The sequence below is a fragment of the Oncorhynchus gorbuscha genome, linkage group LG05, assembly GCF_021184085.1.
Source record: "Oncorhynchus gorbuscha isolate QuinsamMale2020 ecotype Even-year linkage group LG05, OgorEven_v1.0, whole genome shotgun sequence".
Classification (NCBI taxonomy): domain Eukaryota; kingdom Metazoa; phylum Chordata; class Actinopteri; order Salmoniformes; family Salmonidae; genus Oncorhynchus; species Oncorhynchus gorbuscha.
This window is the reverse complement of record NC_060177.1, coordinates 35,459,069-35,477,227: the sequence shown is the minus strand read 5'-3', so window position 1 is coordinate 35,477,227 and position 18,159 is coordinate 35,459,069. Positions and strand designations below refer to the sequence as shown.

Here is an 18,159-nt window from a genome sequence, read left to right as displayed (position 1 = left end):
AAAAAAAAACATATTTTAAAAACACGTCGAATTTGAACCTACCGGCGTTTGTTGTTATTGTCGTTGTGACTCTTCTGCGCATGTCACTTTTCTGATATCTAGCAAAAATATGTGAGACGCAGTTTCGAGTTCAAAACAAACAAATTAACGTAATTATTGTTTTCAAAACAACTTGTACTGCGTTTTATTGATATTAAAACACTGAAATTATGAAAGATGGAATTTTGCACATTTTATAGACCACAGCGTTGGAGATGAAAGTGCTTCTCAAAATACAACTCTTTCGAGACACGTCATACCCCCAAAGAAAATAAACAAGAAATGGGCCAGGTGGTCAAGGCTGGTGTCCAAATAACATAATGCGACGGTGTAACTTAGCCAATATAAGAATATATATCATTTAGACATATAGGTAACCAGAACTACGTTATTCAGTACGCTATCAGCGCAACATTGAAATAGCATGTGCATTTCTGATGTGATGAGCTAAGTACGTGCATGCTAGCTAGCTATGTTGCTAAACGCGGTAATTAGCCATGCTATCAAATTAACTATCTAGATAGCTACCACCAATCTTGAATATTTTCTTGTCATTGACAGCCAATATGTTTTAGTCAAGTATTACCTAGCTAGAGTCGAAGTTAGCTCGCTGTTTTTTTGTCAACACACACAAGCTTAATGTGGACACTGGAGTTCTTAGCTATGACTATAGAATGGGGCTAGACAAAATCTAGCATTTTTTGACTGACACGCAATTGATATAGCCTGCCAACAGTTAGATTAATGTGGCTGTCCTTGCTCACCAGACTGTGTTTTTACATTACAAGTGCATTCCATGATGGACAGTGATCTAAGTCCTCAGGATAAAAAAGACTTGGACAAGTTCATAAAGTTTTTCGCTTTGAAGGTACTGTCTTTAATTATGCACAATATTGCCACAATTAGATTATCAAGCACTTTCTATAGTATTCCTGAGTTGATTAATTCACTGAGGTTGATAATTTCCTAATTTGTCATCAGACAGTACAGGTGATAGTCCAAGCTCGACTTGGGGAAAAAGTATGCACACGCTCCTTGTCTTCACCTACTGGCTCTGATTGGGTATGTCACAATTCATTCTTGTTCTCTCAACTCATTAATTTACCGGTGCCATTTTTTTTCCCTGAAAGAGTTGTAGATTCAAGTCTCATTAAACTAAATTATTTTCACCAGTTCAACCTGGCAATCAAAGATATCCCAGAAGTTACACATGAGTCAAAGAAAGCTCTGGCCGGGCAGCTTCCTGGCATCGAACGGTCCATGTGTGTTGAGATCTCCCTCAAAACCTCAGAGGTAAGATAGCACAGACTGGTGTCACAGACAGTTCTTGAGACCAGTGGTCTGGATCATTGGGCATTTGTTTGTCAATAAGTCCAAGTGACTGTAAAGGTTAGAAAAACATCATGTCTTTGTCATATTTTCCAGGGAGACTCGATGGAATTGGAGACATGGTGTCTCGAAATGAACGAGAAGTAAGTAATGAGGATAAGTTTAGCATTTTCTTATTTTTGTGCCCCAGGTTTTGTAGTTGCTTTTTACATTTCATGGAGCGTAACACTCATTGTAAAATGTATGATTCTTTTTTTTGCAGGTGTGACAAAGATATTAAAGTGTCCTACACTGTCTATAACCGCATGTCATTACTGCTCAAGTCACTACTGGCTATCACAAGGGTAACCCCAGCCTACAAACTCTCACGAAAGCAAGGGCACGACTATGTCATACTGTACAGGTTTGTTTGTTTTATGGTATACAGATATGTGTTATCATTATTTTGACCAGTATTGCTAATGATGATGTATATCGTGTTGGTAAACAGTCTGACTAATAGATACATTCTTTTGCAGGATATATTTTGGAGAGGTTCAACTTACAGGATTGGGAGAAGGTAACCATGCCTGTTATATTATTTACAGTGCGTTCGGAAAGTATTCAGACCCCTGGACTTTTCCCACATTTTGTTATGTTACAGTCTTATTATAAAATTGATTACATTGCCCCCCCATCAATCTACACACAATACCCCATAATGACAAAGCAAAAATAGGTTTTTAGGATTTTTTGCAAATGTATTTTTAAAAAAACGGAAATATCACATTTACATAAGTATTCAGACCATTTACTCAGTACTTTGTTGAAGCACCTTTGGCAACGATTACAGCCTTGAGTCTTCTTTGGTATGACGCTACAAGCTTAGCACACCTATATTTGGGGAGGTTCCCCCATTCTTCTCTGCAGATCCTCTTGAGCTCTGTCAGGTTGGATTGGGAGCGTCGCTGCACAGCTATTTTCAGGTCTCTCCAGAGATATTCGATCAGGTTCAAGTCTGGGCTCTGGCTCAGCCACTCAAGGAAATTCAGAGACTTGTTCCGAAGCCACTCCTACCTTGTCTTACCTGTGTGCTTAGGGTCGTTGTCCTGTTGGAAAGTGAACCTTCATCCCAGTCTGAGGTCCTGTGTGCTCTGGAGGATGTTTTCATCAAGGATCTCTCTGTACTTTGCTCTGTTTATCATTCCCTCGATCCTGACTAGTCTCCCAGTCCCTGCCGCTGAAAAACATCCCACAGCATGATGCTGCCGCCACCATGCTTCACCGTAGGCATTCAGGCCAAATAGTTCTATCTTGGTTTCATCAGACCATAGAATATTGTTTAGCATGGTCTGAGGGTCCTTTAGGTGCCTTTTGGTAACTCCAAGAGGGCTGTCATATGCCATTTACTGAAGAGTGACTTCTGCCTGGCCACTCTACCATAAAGGCCTGATTTGTGGAGTGCTGCAGAGATGGTTGTCCTTCTGGGAGGTTCTTCCATCCTCACAGAGGAAAGTTGGAGCTCTGTCAGAGTGACCATCGGGTTCTTGGTCACCTCGCCGACGAAAGCCTTTTTCCCGATTGCTCTGTTTGGCAGGGAAGCCAGCTCTAGGAAGAGTCTTGCTGGTTCCAAACTTCTTTCATTTAAGAATGATGGAGGTCACTGTTCTTGGTGACCTTCAATGTAGCAGAAATTCTTTGGTACCCTTCCCCAGATTTTTTTAGTACACTTCCCTCGACACAATCCTGTCTCAGTGCTCTATGGACAATTCCATCGACCTCATCGCTTAATTTTTGCTCTGACATGTACTGTCAACTTTGGGACCTTATATAGACAGGTGTGTGCCTTTCCAAATCATGTCCAATTAATTGAATTTACCACCGGTGGGCTCCAAACAAGTTGCCAAAACATCTCAAGGATGATCAATGGAAACAGGATGCACCTGAGTTCAACTTCAAGTCTCATAGCATAGGGTCTGAATACTTACCTAAATAAGGTATTTCTGTTATTTATTATTTCATAAATTTGCAAAGATTTCTAAAAACCTGTTTTTGCTTTGTCATTATGGGGTATTGTGTGTAGATTGATGAGGGGAAAACAATTATTTAATCCATTTCGGAATAAGGCTGTAACATATGATAACGTGGAAATAGTCAAGGGCTCTGAATACTTTCCAAACGCACTGTACATATTTTGTCGGTTGTTTGGGTCTTTGGAAGTGTTGTGTAGGGCTGTGAAGATTCTGATATTTGTTGTTTCTGAATGCTGTTTTCAGGGTTCCAGACAGTGCGTGTAGGAGTTGTGGGTACTCCTATTGGAACCATCACCTTATCTTGTGCCTACAGGACAAACCTGGCCTTCATGTCCACCAGGTACAGAAACAGAAGTTGTTCACAGCACTGCATGTGCTCACTCAGCGGTCTCAAATGCACTGCCTGTAAAATATGCCACTATATGTTTTCCCATTTTCTTCCATATCCTCCTTATTCTCCACTGGTTTTATCTATAAATTTATTCCTAATTCTATATTCTCACAGGCAGTTTGAGAGGACGGCTCCGATTATGGGCATAATCATTGACCACTTCGTTGAGCGCCCCTTTGGCAACGTGGGACACATGCATCCATGTAACTACAGGTTGGTTAGCCCGCGCCCAAACACCTATTACCAACCCAATACAGATTTGTGCATGCCTATTATTTATGATCATCTTTAATGAAGTTCTAAAATAAAGGATTGTGTAATGATCCGGTCATGTTTGTTTGCCTTCCCTATACTCCAGAGCACCCGGAGAAGATGAAGGAGCATACAATGGGGTGGAGGATTCTCAGGAAGTGTGCACCACGTCCTTCTCCACTTCTCCACCCTCACAAGTACGTATGTCACTGCTTAGCAAAGTCAAACTTTGCAACTGTGCAAATTTGACAAACGTGTAACTTCATATGTGGTGTCCCCGGTGAGATTTGTGACTGTGACTTCACTACCAAAGGGGTCAGGTGTTTCTTCATCTATTTTGTCTTGCACCGCGTTCAAATAGATATGCATATTCAAACATTTGACCTATATTGATGACCATACATCCAACTGTTGTGTAGTTGTGTATCTGGTGGTTTGCTATTCTCATACCCAAAGCTCATGTCACAATTCTGGCGGTGGGAAAGCACTGTGTTGGAGACATTACCAAGCCCCCGTACCAAATGGGTCCTCTCCGTTTTTCCGTATAAGTGCTTTCATTTCTTAGCCCCTTTCTCTCCCTCTTTCTGTGCTGTCTGTGTAGTGCGTGTTCACTGTACGTAAGGCACATTTAAAGACCCCTAAACCTGCAGTGATGGAAACTCTGAAATGACCCATGATGGGCCTGGCCTTCTCACACCAAGTGAGTCTTGTGTGTGTGGGCATGTATCTCACTCACTCACAATGCCTGAGGTGTTCCAGGACTATTTGGCCTGTCTTCTGATACCTCTTTTAAAAGTAATAGAAGTATAGAACGCTTAAAAGCAAATCAATGAAGCAATCAAATGGGACATCTCTTTATCCCTTACATTAGGGTGTCCAATCAAAAAACACATATTTTGACCCAATGGGTAAAATAATATGTTTGTTGTGTAGATACACCTCTAATAAAACCAATGGTCCTGACCTCATCTCTCTATAATAATCAGTTCAAAAGTTATCGGTGTTGTTAACCCTTGTAGAATGGACTAAAACAATGGAGGCCAGAACATAAAAAAAAGTGGTTAAAAAAATCAGGACAATTGCATCGAGTCAGCTATGCTGGGTGTTGTGCAAGAAATAAGGCTACTGTGGCTACCTGGCAGGCTCACTTTCCCATTGAACTCATCTGTCTTCAAATCCGCAGGACATAAAACAATATAGATGTAAGGTGGACACCGATTTTGAGACATGACATGTAGAATTTTCATATTTTAGTATACCCTTTTCATATTCATTTGAAATTCCTGTTCTTTTTTTTGAAGATTTTTCACAAAAACAAGCTTATCTCTGAAATGTCAACGGGGCACTGAGCGTTTTTCCAAGCTTTTCTTTTCTTTTCCCAAAGCCTTTTATATTTAATTCAGCTCGTGTCGGGCTAATTGTGCTTTTTGCCACCCACGGAAACAACTTTGAAAGACAAGGACCACAAAATGTAAAATGCTCAAAAGTTGTTACGAGAAACCTTCCGTCACTAGGTCAACAGAGCTCTGTGCGTATTATCGTATGTATAATGTTAAGAAATCCAACATTATGTATGTAATGTTAATGATATGTTAGAGAGACTCCGCTGAACGATTCAGAACATGAATAATCATATTTGTCTTGGTAAAAAGGTATTTTATAACCTGCGGAAGTGCTTTTGTAATTGACTACATTATCTACGGACTGCCCTAGGATTCCTAACCTTAATCCTTTCCACATGGTTACCTTCGTTTGCTGACGAGGATTCCTTAACAAGTAGTTCGTCATCACATGAATATGTTTAATAGATTATCACGTTCATTGTCAGGGTAAGTCAAATCTGCTTAGAAGAGCCGTGCTTAAAACGTTTACCCTGTCCTCTGTAATGCTATAGTTTCTACCTCCTGCTGCCCGGCTCCCATCAGCCCATTTCTCCTCTGTGGATTCATTCATGTTTTAGCTCGCTCTCTTTTCTTTCTTTCTTTTGCTCTTTCTCGCTGTCTCTCTCTCACTCTCTGTTTCTCTCGCTCTCTCTCGCTGTCTTTCTCACTCTCTGTCTCTGTCACTGTCACTGTCACTCTCTTTCTCGCTCTCTCTCTCGCCCTTTCTCTCTCTGTCTCTGTCGCTCTCTTTCTCGCTCTCTCTCTCTTTCTTGCCCTTTCTCTGTCTGTCTGTCTCTCTCTTTCTCGCTCTCTCTCTCGCTCTCTCTCTCACCTTTTCTCTCTCTGTCTCTTTCTCGCCCTTTCTCCCTCTCTTTCTCGCCCTTTCTCTGTCTCTCTCTGTCTCTCTCTCTTTCTCACCCTGTCTCTCTCTCTCTCTCTCTCTCTCTCTCTCTCTCTCTCTCTCTCTCTCTCTCTCTCTCTCTCTCTCAGCTCTACTGCTCTCGTCTTTCTTATCAGTCTCCTGTGCTTGTTGGAGCTGCTGACTTCTGCCACCCCTCTACCTTAAACGCTGCCAACCCACACCAGGTAACCACCCAGGTGTTGAGCTAGTCAAATCACATTTTATTTGTCACATGCTTTGTAAACAATAGTTGTATATTAACAGTGAAATACTTACTTACCGGCCCTTCCCAACAATGCAGAGAGGGGGGAATAGTGAAATTATAGAAAAGTAATAATAAATACACATTGAGTAATGATGACTTGGTTATATACACGAGGTACCAGTGCAGGGGTATGAGGTAAATATGTACATACTGTATAACTAGGAATAAAGTGACTTGGCAACAGGATCAATAGCAAACAGTAGCAGCGGCGTATGTGATGAGTCAAAGTTAGTGCAAAGAGGGTCAGTGCCGATAGTCCAGGTACCTATTTAACTAACTATTTAGCAGTCTCATGGCTTGGGATAGAAGCGGTTCACGGTCCTGTTGGTTCCAGACTTGTTGCATCGGAACAGTCTATGACTTGGGTGGCTCAAGTCTTTGACCATTTGTAGGGCCTTCCTCTGACACCGCCTGGTATAGAGGTTATGGATGACGCCTTGCAGTCGGATGCCAAGCACTTTGCCGTACCAGGCGGTGACGCAGCCAGTCAAGATGCTCTAAATGAATAGATTTGAGGGCCAACAAGGGAAATTAAGCTTTGTATAGGTGTTTCAACATGACTCAGCCAGTGGCCTTTCACATGTCCTATGTAGATGGGAGTTCCAGGGAAGGAGGGCGGCGTACCCCAGCAGGTGCCTGTGCAGCCTTGTCATGGAGCCCAGGCAGAGCATCGACGAGTGTCCTCATGCCCCCCTGCTGATCATGTTCCCGCCACGCCATCCAGCAGGTAAACCCCAGTCTGCCATGACCCCCCCCTCCGTGTGACAAAGCGAAGCACCCTGTGGAACTGAGGATCACCTTAGGTGACTCTTGCTTGGGAGAAACCTGTTTGTTACAGCTTTGCCGTGTGATCTTTCAAAGTGGTGAGGACGCAGAGACCTCGTCGAGGAGCGTTGGGGTGAAGAGTGGCTCTCCCTGTGGTGTACTGGAGACCACCTTCACCAGGAAAGTGGGTGCCTTTGTCAACAAGCCAGGCACACAGGTAGCGACAGCCCTTTTATGTCCTTGTTTAAGTACAAAGCTTAGATATTTATTCCTGGAAGTACCCATTCTTACGAGTAAAGGACATATTACCAGTGAGTGTTATACCCTTGTAATTACTGCAGTAGTAATCTATGTCCATTGCAGGTAACCACAGCAAGCCTGGACTTACCATTTGCAGCGTTTGCTCCCAGAGCCTATGACCTCGAGGAAAATGACCCTATGGTAAATAAATTATTCACATGAATAATTGTCAGCCTTAAGTAGCTATTTTCTGGGATCTGGTTAGAAGTCATTTTAGTGCAGACTTGGTAATGATATTACCTCTCCTTTATCCAAGGTTCAGCCGCCGGAGTCCTCAGCCACGTCCTCTCCTCTGCAGGGCAGTTTGCACTCCCAAGGCTCTGGTGAGAGTGGAGGCCCGGCACAGGACGACTTTGTTATGGTGGACTTTGTAAGTACCCTGCCTTCGGTAACACGGATTGCTTTTTCAGAGGAGAACAGAGACTACTACATTTTAGTCAAGGACAGATAGAAATGGGGGCAGATTGATTGAGTTACTATGTCGTATCAAATGCTGCTACGAACAAATGTCTGTTTATGTCTGTCAATTGTGGATGTTATCTGCAGAGGAAGAAAACGTTCATTTTCTTCATATAGAAATGAGCATTACTTACGTCATTTAGCAGTGGTCATTAATGTGTCTGCATACTAGGTTCGATTTGCTCCTAGCAGAATTCGGGTAGACGAAGTGAATGTCTGTGCCTCACATCCTCCCTTTAAAGACCTTGGCTTGAAAAATTATTTTAAAAAGCAGCAATGGTACTGTTTGTCCCTCTTTAGATGCCGTAGCATTATTCAAGATTACAGTATACAAGTTTTCGGTCGTAGTCTTGCAATTTTACAACTAACTGAGATTGTGTGGTGCAGTATTTCTCAACTGAAACAATTTGCATGAAAACGAGTCCTCTCTCTTGTTGAATGACATCAAACACTCCATTGAAGAATCCCTACTCTTGACAAGTCACCCACGAAGGAGCGGAGACTTCGGCTACCAAACATCGGCTTGCCTCAGGAAAAAAAATGTGTGCATATGGACAGCCGAAATAACCCTTGCCCAAAAGACCAACATTAACAAACTGCTTCAGACAGTGCTTATTTCTGACTTGTATCTGGGCTGTAGAGTGACCATGAGAAATTCAAATCCAAAACATCAAAGGCGAATGCGACAAAGCACATAGCAAAGACCTAATGAAAACCAAAATCGATCAAAGGGAGCTGGCTTTTTAAAGCAACAGAGGGAGAGATGTCAGCTTTGAACATTTTTAGATAAACGCTTCTGATGTCGAGAAAATGAAGCTTATGGGAATGAGCGTTCTTAATTCAAATCTCTGACCTCGGACCCCTTATCTTGTGTTTAACAGTTGAGAATTAATTAGGACTATGTTGCTCGGAAGAACATTTTTTTTTTAACGGAATCTCTGAGAATAATATGTGCTGCTGACCAAAAAATCATAGGGAGAAGTCTGTTATTAAGGAAGGGGCTGTGACAGTTGTTGCCCTGCACATCTGATTGTGTTCTGTGTGCTCTGTTCTTCAGAAGCCTGCGTTCTCCAAGGATGACCTCCTTCCCATGGACCTTGGCACATTCTACAGAGAGTTCCAGAATCCCCCACAGCTCACCAGCCTCACTATTGATGTCAGTTCTCAGTCCATGGCAGAAGACCTGGTGAGACACACTTCTCTGACTCCCAAAGAGAGATGGTTTCTGTTTTCTTGCCAGGTTGGGGGGTGTTGTCTATGAAGTGGTCCTGTTGGAATTTAAACGGCTGACAGATAGTAGTGAAAGGGGAACATAGTAGTTACCATTATATTATTTACTGTATGTTTGAATGTCTCTTTTCTGTGGTGCTTTTTAGTCTAATAAATCAATATCTTAGTCATTCTATGTTTGTAATGATGTCGTTCATTTTCCCTACAGGACTCTCTTCCTGAAAAACTGGCAGTATACGAGAAGAACATTGATGAATTTGATGCATTTGTGGACACATTGCAGTAGGGATAGAAATGGATCCACTGTCTGCAATGACAAATGATCCCATTTAGTCCATCTGCAAGGTCCTGTTGTCTTTCAAGCTGGTTTGCATTCAGCCTGTGTATGCCTGTTCTTTCTTGTCGTAGTTTAAATTCCATATTGATTTGTAATCCGAATGTTTCTCTTCAAACCTCACTGGTTGATGTATTGTAGAGTAAGAGAGCCTGTACCCAACAACCGAAGACATCTTTAAAAAAGAAAAAAAGTTGCAGTTTCTTTTCTGACGTGAATAACTGCAACATTTGCTCTAGTGTTGAGCAGACTGTCATAATGTAAATACCAGATCCCCTCTCACCTTGCTGTTATAGAGCTTAACACGTAATAATTAAGACGTTCAGTTCATCAAAGCTGTTGTCTAAAGGTCAGGAGGCGTTGTATTATTGCTGTCCCGTGTGACACTGAGAACGCTCATAGCAACTATGGAGCCAGGCATGGCCATGTTTTAGTAGATGGGAAGAAGCCAAGCTATGTATGGAAATTGATCAAAAGTAGTGAATCTATATCCAAGAAACGGCAAACATGCTGTGTAGCTGAATCTGTATGTTGAAAAAGGTTCCTGTGGTTGTTTTTTGTAAATGGGGAGAAGAGTTGTCTTCTGCTTTCCTTCTCTAGATGACCAACTTTAGGCCACACCACTGTGTGTCACTACAAATGATGTACAGTCACTGCTCACCTCTGAATGACTATATAAAGCAAGGTTCCCTTTTCCCTATCTGTAAAGAGGGTAAACATTATTTGCACTTTCAATGTATCAATCTTAAGTCATCTTGATTTCCCCCAACGCTTTAATATACAGTAGCATGGTCATGTGTAATACATTTGATCTCAAATGGCCTATTTTGTATTATGGGAAAGGAATAAGCCAGAGGCCCTGTATATTTCTGATTGTGGTCGTTTGTGATTTATACCAGCACAACACGAGGGATCGTATTCGTCGTCCTTCTTGAAGCTTTTAAAATACAATAGAGCATCAATACTCTTGTCACATGAGTACGCCCCTCCACACATCTGAATAAATCAAATGAAGGCGCTTTTAACCATCACCTTTTATTTATACTTTATATTCACAACATATAAAAAATGATTGCAGTAAAATACTCAACGAGAAATTTCATTTTCACTAGCAACCAGGAAATACTATTATTTGACAATACAGATAAACAGTACAAACGGGCACAATTTTTTTTAACGAGATATGACTGGAGTTGGTTCCTCGCCTGTTTGTTTCCTTAAGGCACACAGACGCAAAATGGGGTTGTAAAGGCTCTACTAAGCCACTGATCCGCATGTCAATGCAATTGTTTAATTGACATGACCAGGAAGTTTTCATACACCGTAAACAAATGAATTTTAATAATAGACAAAACATCTAAGCACAACAGAACTCTTACTTATTCAGTCTTAACATTAGCACGGTTCTCGTTCAGGATATGTTCATTACAAAGTCATTCAGGATTACAAAGCACAGGAGCTGTACTCCCAAAAGTTTGGCCATTGCAAATGGAAAAAAATGTTACGGTAAACAATAACCTAAATGGAAAAATCTTAGTGTTCTCCAATGCAACCATAATTCTTTGGTTGAGTTGAATTTAGTATTGAACAAAATGCAACAGACGTCAATAAAATGAGCAAAATAATGCAGAGAAACAGCTCGCCAAACAGTTAACATACAGTAAACAAATGAAATACAGCAGAGCCTGAGAGCCCCGGGGTCTGTAAGTACACAGCATTTCAGTCTATCCATGATTAGAAGCCCTTCCAATACCCCTTACTGACTTTAAGGCTACAGAAAGATATTTTGCCAGCAATGACACGAGCCATCAGTCTTTACAGAGGGATATTGATGTTCAAGGAATAGCTGCTGTAAGTAGAGTAATAATACACAAATTAAAGTAGAATATGTGTCATGAAAAGACTGTCCTGCATTGACTAAGCTAATCAGGCTTAACATGAAATGTAGAAGTTACATGATTAAGAATAGTTTATTTTATAGTTGACCTGTACAAATTGATCAAACGTAATGCAGCAGAAAGGAACAAAGGCTTGCTGGAAATGTTTAAAGGGGATACCAGTATGTTTTGTAAGATGAGTAAACATTTAAAAAGTAAGGCGATATGTGACCCCCCCAAAAAAAAAAACATAAATACACATGGTTTTATTTAGTTATATACTCTGTAGCTTTACACATAACCAAGTTGTGGCAAAATATAAACTCCCGATAGAATTTAGAGTACACTGGCTCACTGACTGCAGCGACCGATCATTTATGAAATTCGAAAATGATTTGTTCCAATGCAAATAGGACTTGACATACCAAGTAAATTAATATGAAATATATCTTGCTCCCCAGATACAAAACATTGCATAAATGTTCTCTGAAATCTGTACCATCAAAATAAATATTTGATATGATTCAAACCAGAACAGATGTGAACTGGTTTCGGTTATTCCAATTGTTTTAAAGTACCAAATCATGTACACTGTGTTGAACTTCTCCTGAGTGATAAGATATCTGGCGGAGACATTAAAGCCTCCTTCATACCGGACTTCTAACCCGACTTTTGGCATCTTCAATGGTTCGTCTCCCCTGTCTTTTTCCTCTCTCTGTGTCCTCAGTCACAGTCACAATACACACATGCATTTGGCAACACTACTAGGGGACACTGGGAGAGACACAGTTACACTGTACTAGACCAATACAGAGACGGGGTCAGAGATGGGGATTTAAACATGAATGGGGCGTGGTTAGAGATAGCTGTACAGGAGATGTCTTAGGGAGAAAAGACCTCGTAGTGTTGGTCCAACAGAGTTCTGGTGAAGCTATTGATGGGGCCGATGGCACTGAGTGTCATGGCAGCGTCTTGTCCCCATAGTAGGTTGGGTCCGAACACCACTGCCAGGTTGGTGTTGTTCATCTTGTTGATCTCACTCTGTGCGGACACCTACATGGGCAAGCATGCATGTTTGTAGAATATCAATAAGAAAACGACTCACTGGTTAATTTACACAAACCTGGTAAGGGCCAGTGTCACCGGGCAGTACTAAATGCCCAGAATGATGCTTATTTAGACAGAACCATAGAACAACAGGCGTCCAAAGACAAAACAGGAATGTTTGCCCGAGCTTCTGATAAGTATTCAGCTGGGGATATGATACGACAGCAAACATACCTGCACCAGGAACTCAATGAGGAACTTCAAGGATGTATAGTTCTCCTCGGGGAGCATTGCCAGCATGTTCTGGATCGCAGTCACTTTGGCACTGCTGTCAACATCTGAGGAATGAGCATAACAAATAGACCCTAAACGTTACGTGGCTATGACTTAGAACTATCCTCTCAGGATTATGACCTACAAAAACAAATTGACAGCTTTAGTAACAAACATAAAAAAATATATCCCCATCTACTGTGTGGAGGATAAGAGAGAGTTCCCCAGACTTACTGTGGAAGTTGACAATGTCATTGTAGAGCTGGTATGTGAGGAGGGGCTCTGGTAGTTCTCTGAGGAATGTCTTGAGGATGACAGCTGCCAGGTGAACGTCCTCCATCTGGGAAAAACTCACCTCCTCACCTGCAGCCACAGACACACACAATCACAGAGCCATACAAATCCCACAGCTACAGCCAAAGAGATAAATGAGGTCTACCCAGGGACTTCATGAACTGATTACATGAACGGATATTATTTTTAGACATTCGTTTAAGAGTAATGAGTGCAAATGCTTCACCCGAGTTATATCTGTGTTGAACATCCTTGACGAGCGTCACGTTGGCTGACCGCCGGAATATCCCCTCAATTTCAAGGCCTAAGACAGGACAGAAAAAGGGAGAAACCATGAAAACGAAAAACCTTTTGTAAAACAGAATCAAATAGCAGAATTAGCCTTGTTTTGCAAGTCAAATACTGAATCCATGTCCAGTATCCATGAAATTGTCTAAAAACCTGAACATCAGAACAAAGATTCAAAAGTTTAACCCATCATCAAGAAAAATGACCACTGGTAAAAATATGCAAGACTGGTGCTTACCTTGTTCCATTAAGAAGGCCACGGTGTCTCGCATCACCAATGGTACTGCTTCGTTGTCAGAACTTCTTGCTCTTAGCCTTGACAAATCAACAACAACAAAAAAAAACTGAAAATCTTAGAAACATCTTACATATGTAACGCCAAGGTCGGATATTGAGGAAGTAGAGTCAAATAAAAAACAGCCCTCATCCAACTACCTACATTGGCAAGGAGACTCCAAACTGTTGATTGGGTAGTGGTGGACTGCGAGGGGGGGACATCTGGGCCTGAACTGATGGTTTCAGTGAGGCTCTGATTTTTTCATCATAGCTAACGGTTTGGGTGTGAGAAAGCAAAGCAAATGCACTTAACAAACTAGTCAGATATCACAAATAGACATCCTTTACGCAAGCGTGACCAAATCATTGGCAATGTTGAGATACAGTAGTTACATGAAACGTGTGTAAAAATGTTCTTACTCTCGCACCCGGGTGGGTATCACTAGCTGCTCACACTTAACAACGTCCTCCAGTTCACTCAGGTAGTTGATGTAGTTGATCTTTCGTCCAAACTTGAAGCTAGACAAGAGAGGAGACTCCATCACACATGGCAAACAGTTGAAAGGAATAAAGAGCATCTCCCGGTGCTAGAATGCTAACCTGATGAGAGGCTTGAAGAGGATGAGAAGAGTCTTGATGAAGATGGTGGGGTGGACAATGTACAGTGCCTTGATGTTCTTCTTGTACCTGAAGAAAGCAGAGCAGTCAGCAAAAGTCAACTTGAATCGGTTCACTTGTTTGAGAAGTCAAGCCATAAGTACAAATAAAGCACATGGTACTTTTCATAGACATAAATATGGGTGAGGGCAAAGTCCACTTCCTCTTTGGCTTTAGTTTTCAGATCTCGAGTGAAATGGAGTGCATCATCATTCATAGGTGAAAAAACGATCAAAATGTGCTTTGCGACTATGGTCTCCAGTGTCTGGCTGGAGGTAGGGTGGGACTCACTTCCGGTCAAATTCTCTGTAGGCGTCTCTCAGCCAGCTGAGAGATGGCTTGTTCTCACTGGTGAGGCCATTATGGAAGTAGATGAGGGTGTAGTCGCTCTCAACATACTGGTCTAGGGTAGCCTTCAGGTACCTGGATGATAGTATGATAGTTGAGAAGTCAATCCATATCACTTGTGAAAACACAATGACTACCGACTTGACTAGCAGCGGGGGAATCAAGGCACAACAAGAAGGTATTTATTAGACATATGGCAGGATGAAAATGTCTCAGTAATCTCAAAACAACAACACCCACATCAGTAGCTTGTGGTGGTCCAGTTCGTGGTGGGGGGGCATCCGACAGGCGTTGAAGACAATCACCTTCCTGCCAAAGTTATCATCACCTTGACAGCAGAGTGAGAGAGGAAACAGTTTCAACTGGATTCAAGACTGAACAGGAAATCGAGGTCAGATAAGCCACACATGTAGAGACAAAGTTCTTACCTGCTACTTCGACAATCTGATGCCTGGCAATATCATAGTATGGGTGGTCCCAGGATAGGTGTGACCCCTCCCCCAACCGCTTGGATATGTCCGTCTCTGTTGACAGGGAAGGGGACACATTCAACCACGTCACACGTATCTCACTAGCTCATCTTCGAGGGCAGAGTGCTCAGAATGTCACAACTCAATGTTTCGGCTCTGCCCCGTCACAGACAGTACTTGCTCACTGCTCAGGCACTCTTAGAATGAGTTTGCGAACACACTTTGAGCCTCTTCTCGATGCATACCCAAATAATTAGTTGGTCGAAACATTGCATTTTACAGGCTACCCCACACACACACACACACACACACACACACACACACACACACACACACACACACACACACACACACGACTGCATTGTGTACTTAGTAAACCAAAGTCCTTCTCACAAAGTCACTAACATGCAGTTGCTCGGGGCGTCGTCAGACAGTGTGCGCTTCGTTTGGTATCTCATAAGATGAACCCTTGCACCCTTCTCTTAAATCATCCGTTCATTAATAACGATTCTTAGAATAATTCAAACTCTAAATCATGGTGCTGTAGATGCATCTATTAGTCACAAATAATGGCACAGTCCTCATCCTCCAATCGGACAAGGGGCTGGAGATCTGCTGTGAAAACAGAAATGAACCAGAAATTTGACTGTGCCTACAAATAGAATGCATAACTAATGTACGCACACTGCATCAGAGGGCAATATGCAATCAAGTTGACACGAGTAACAAAAGGCTCACTGCATTGGGCTGTGAATAAGGCTCTCTTTTACTCTTCCCTTAAACAAATGACAGATTTACATAAAACCACACGATTTTTAGGGAAATAACAGTGATAGCCCTAAAACAACATTCCATTTCTAAAAACTCAGCTGATCTTACAACAGGCTGATTATTATCATATTAAAAGGGCCAACATTTTGCCAGGAATGTGGCGTTTTAAAACAGTGATCTCACGATTTTGTTTTACTCAAAGGATTAGGTGGCTTATAGAACAATAGAAATTCTTTAAGCAATTCTCAAATTTCAGCAAGTTATTTTTTTTGCATTGTAACCCAACTGTCCACATCTGACAGCACAGAGAGGTCCAGCTGTCCTTCTAATAGCCTTTAGGTTCTTACCAGACTTGCTCATACTGGAGTCATCTGGGGGCCACAGCTTGTCCCCCATTGGAGACAGTTTGAGCTGGTCCAGGGCATTGCTGGAGGGATCATCTACACCAAGGTCATCATTGAGGTCAACCAGAAGGTCTGAAGACATGGTGGTGAACTATGAGACTCCACACGGAACAAAATCTGTCAGGTGCTCAGCCAGCCTCCTGTCACAGAAACAAGTGTGTTCATCAACATCCATCCATAACACATCTAATGCAATGAGATAAGGTGCTATCTCAGCAGTGGGATCACTTTCAGGATCTTTTTTTGCGTCTTCCTCAAGAGTCCCTTCCCTATAGCTTAACTTAGACAAATAAAACAGCTAACAAGTGCTTAACAGGCACAGATGCACATTTTTTAAAGATGCCTTTTCTATTGTGCTTTGTGGTAAATTATCACTGCTATAATGGACCCTAGGCACACAAAAGAAACATACTTTAAAGCTGTACTGATACATCATAACTGCAGAAGAGCCACTCAAATGGGGCCAGAAAGGACAATGCATGAAACAAATAGGTCTATAAACTTTTGTCCTTCACTCTTTTCAAAGTCCAACCTAAATGAAAAATAGACAAGGCCTAATTCACATCTGCAATCAAATTTGAGGAGATGTCTGTGCAATGAAGCAACAGTTGATTGGCTGGTTTGTTTGTGGAAGTTCTACACATTTCACACACACACATTTTGGTATGAAATGACCCAATTAACTTACAACACCACAGGGGCTGTGTTTGAAGAAGCAGCCTTGTTGTGTGACCCGTTCTTCGTTTTGTGGGAAGGCTCAAATACAGTCCTCCCCAGCTATGAGATGCAATATGCTCTGACATTTTGGTTCTTTAAAATATCACGACTGGAGTCAGAAACACATTAATGTATGCGCAGTTCACGTGAGGAGAACTGCATTCAGGCAAAGTGCAATAATTGTATACATCTATAGTAGATAAACTAGCCAAAATATGGTATATTGCGAAACACTGCAACTGCCATATAGTTTAGCTACCGAAATAAAGTGATTCGTGTCTTAGAGAAACAGCTAACGTTAGCTATCTAACGTTACCAAAAACAAGGCTGCAATTTGTCCCGACTCCTCTAGTTAACTAGTTAGCTATTTAACGTATGTCCCATTACGCTGCGATGTCGAGATATAAATAAATAAAACGTTAGCTAACGCCGGACGGTAACGCTACAGTAGTAGGTAACCTAGCTACTCAATGTTTTACAAATATCGATAGATTAAAACAAACGTTAGCTAGTTAACGCGTCAACTACCAGCAGCAGCTAACCTGTTTAACGGTAGTTTAGCTAACAGCTAGCTACCTTGTCAGCTAGCACGGTACAGTACGTTACCATTCGCCTCGGCTGGTTAGGCTAACGTTAACTATCTAAAGGAGGCTAATCCTCGGTTATATGAGGCTAATCCAAATGAGCTCGTCTGACGTGTATGTCCTAAGCTAGCTATAGAACACGCAAAATACATTGATTCATTCAAACCTAAATCATTAAATTGGTGGATTTACCGTAAAAGCTGTGAAATTGATCCCCGCTGAAAGGCTTGCTATAAGTTATCTCGCTAGGCTACCAACGTTAGCTAGGTCAGTGACAGCTGCTTGCTTCACAAGTCACAAACATCCGGTTTTCGTTCCGTGGGTGGAGAGCTCTCCTTGTCTAGGCCCCCACTATTTCTGACTCCGAAATGAGACAGTGGCAAAATGCTCTGTGAACTAGGCTTAGCTTTGATTGATGATAGCCGGTTCCAAACTTCCTGTCTGATAGCTCTCCAGCGGTGCTTGCTTTTACTTCATCATTAAATCTGTATCAA

General features: G+C 41.8%; 2 protein-coding genes across 6 annotated transcripts; one reads left to right on the top strand and one right to left on the bottom strand.

Moving 5' to 3' along the window:
* Nucleotides 1-285: 285 nt before the first annotated feature.
* LOC124035882 (autophagy-related protein 13-like) lies at nucleotides 286-12,200 on the top strand. 5 transcript variants are annotated; one of them, XM_046349697.1, is made up of 17 exons: nucleotides 286-412; nucleotides 828-907; nucleotides 1,021-1,101; nucleotides 1,213-1,332; nucleotides 1,465-1,511; nucleotides 1,631-1,771; nucleotides 1,887-1,927; nucleotides 3,624-3,720; nucleotides 3,886-3,984; nucleotides 4,130-4,220; nucleotides 6,396-6,491; nucleotides 7,165-7,298; nucleotides 7,433-7,553; nucleotides 7,700-7,777; nucleotides 7,893-8,006; nucleotides 9,153-9,281; nucleotides 9,534-12,200. In XM_046349697.1, the coding sequence occupies exons 2-17, from the start codon at nucleotides 836-838 to the stop codon at nucleotides 9,609-9,611; spliced, it is 1,539 nt and encodes a 512-aa protein (XP_046205653.1). In that variant the 5' UTR covers nucleotides 286-412; nucleotides 828-835; the 3' UTR covers nucleotides 9,612-12,200. The 5 variants fall into 5 exon arrangements, with proteins under 5 accessions (XP_046205653.1, XP_046205654.1, XP_046205652.1 ...); XM_046349698.1 differs by having other exon boundaries at nucleotides 288-412; nucleotides 807-907; XM_046349696.1 differs by having other exon boundaries at nucleotides 296-490.
* Nucleotides 10,679-18,068, bottom strand: LOC124035883 (rho GTPase-activating protein 1-like). Its single transcript, XM_046349701.1, has 13 exons — nucleotides 17,858-18,068; nucleotides 16,308-16,504; nucleotides 15,148-15,243; nucleotides 14,960-15,047; nucleotides 14,663-14,794; nucleotides 14,315-14,401; nucleotides 14,135-14,233; nucleotides 13,878-13,985; nucleotides 13,677-13,753; nucleotides 13,377-13,454; nucleotides 13,091-13,219; nucleotides 12,818-12,921; nucleotides 10,679-12,589 (listed from the first exon to the last, which is right to left on the bottom strand). The coding sequence occupies exons 2-13, from the start codon at nucleotides 16,444-16,446 to the stop codon at nucleotides 12,419-12,421; spliced, it is 1,308 nt and encodes a 435-aa protein (XP_046205657.1). The 5' UTR covers nucleotides 16,447-16,504; nucleotides 17,858-18,068; the 3' UTR covers nucleotides 10,679-12,418.
* Between the last annotated feature and the right edge of the window lie 91 nt (nucleotides 18,069-18,159).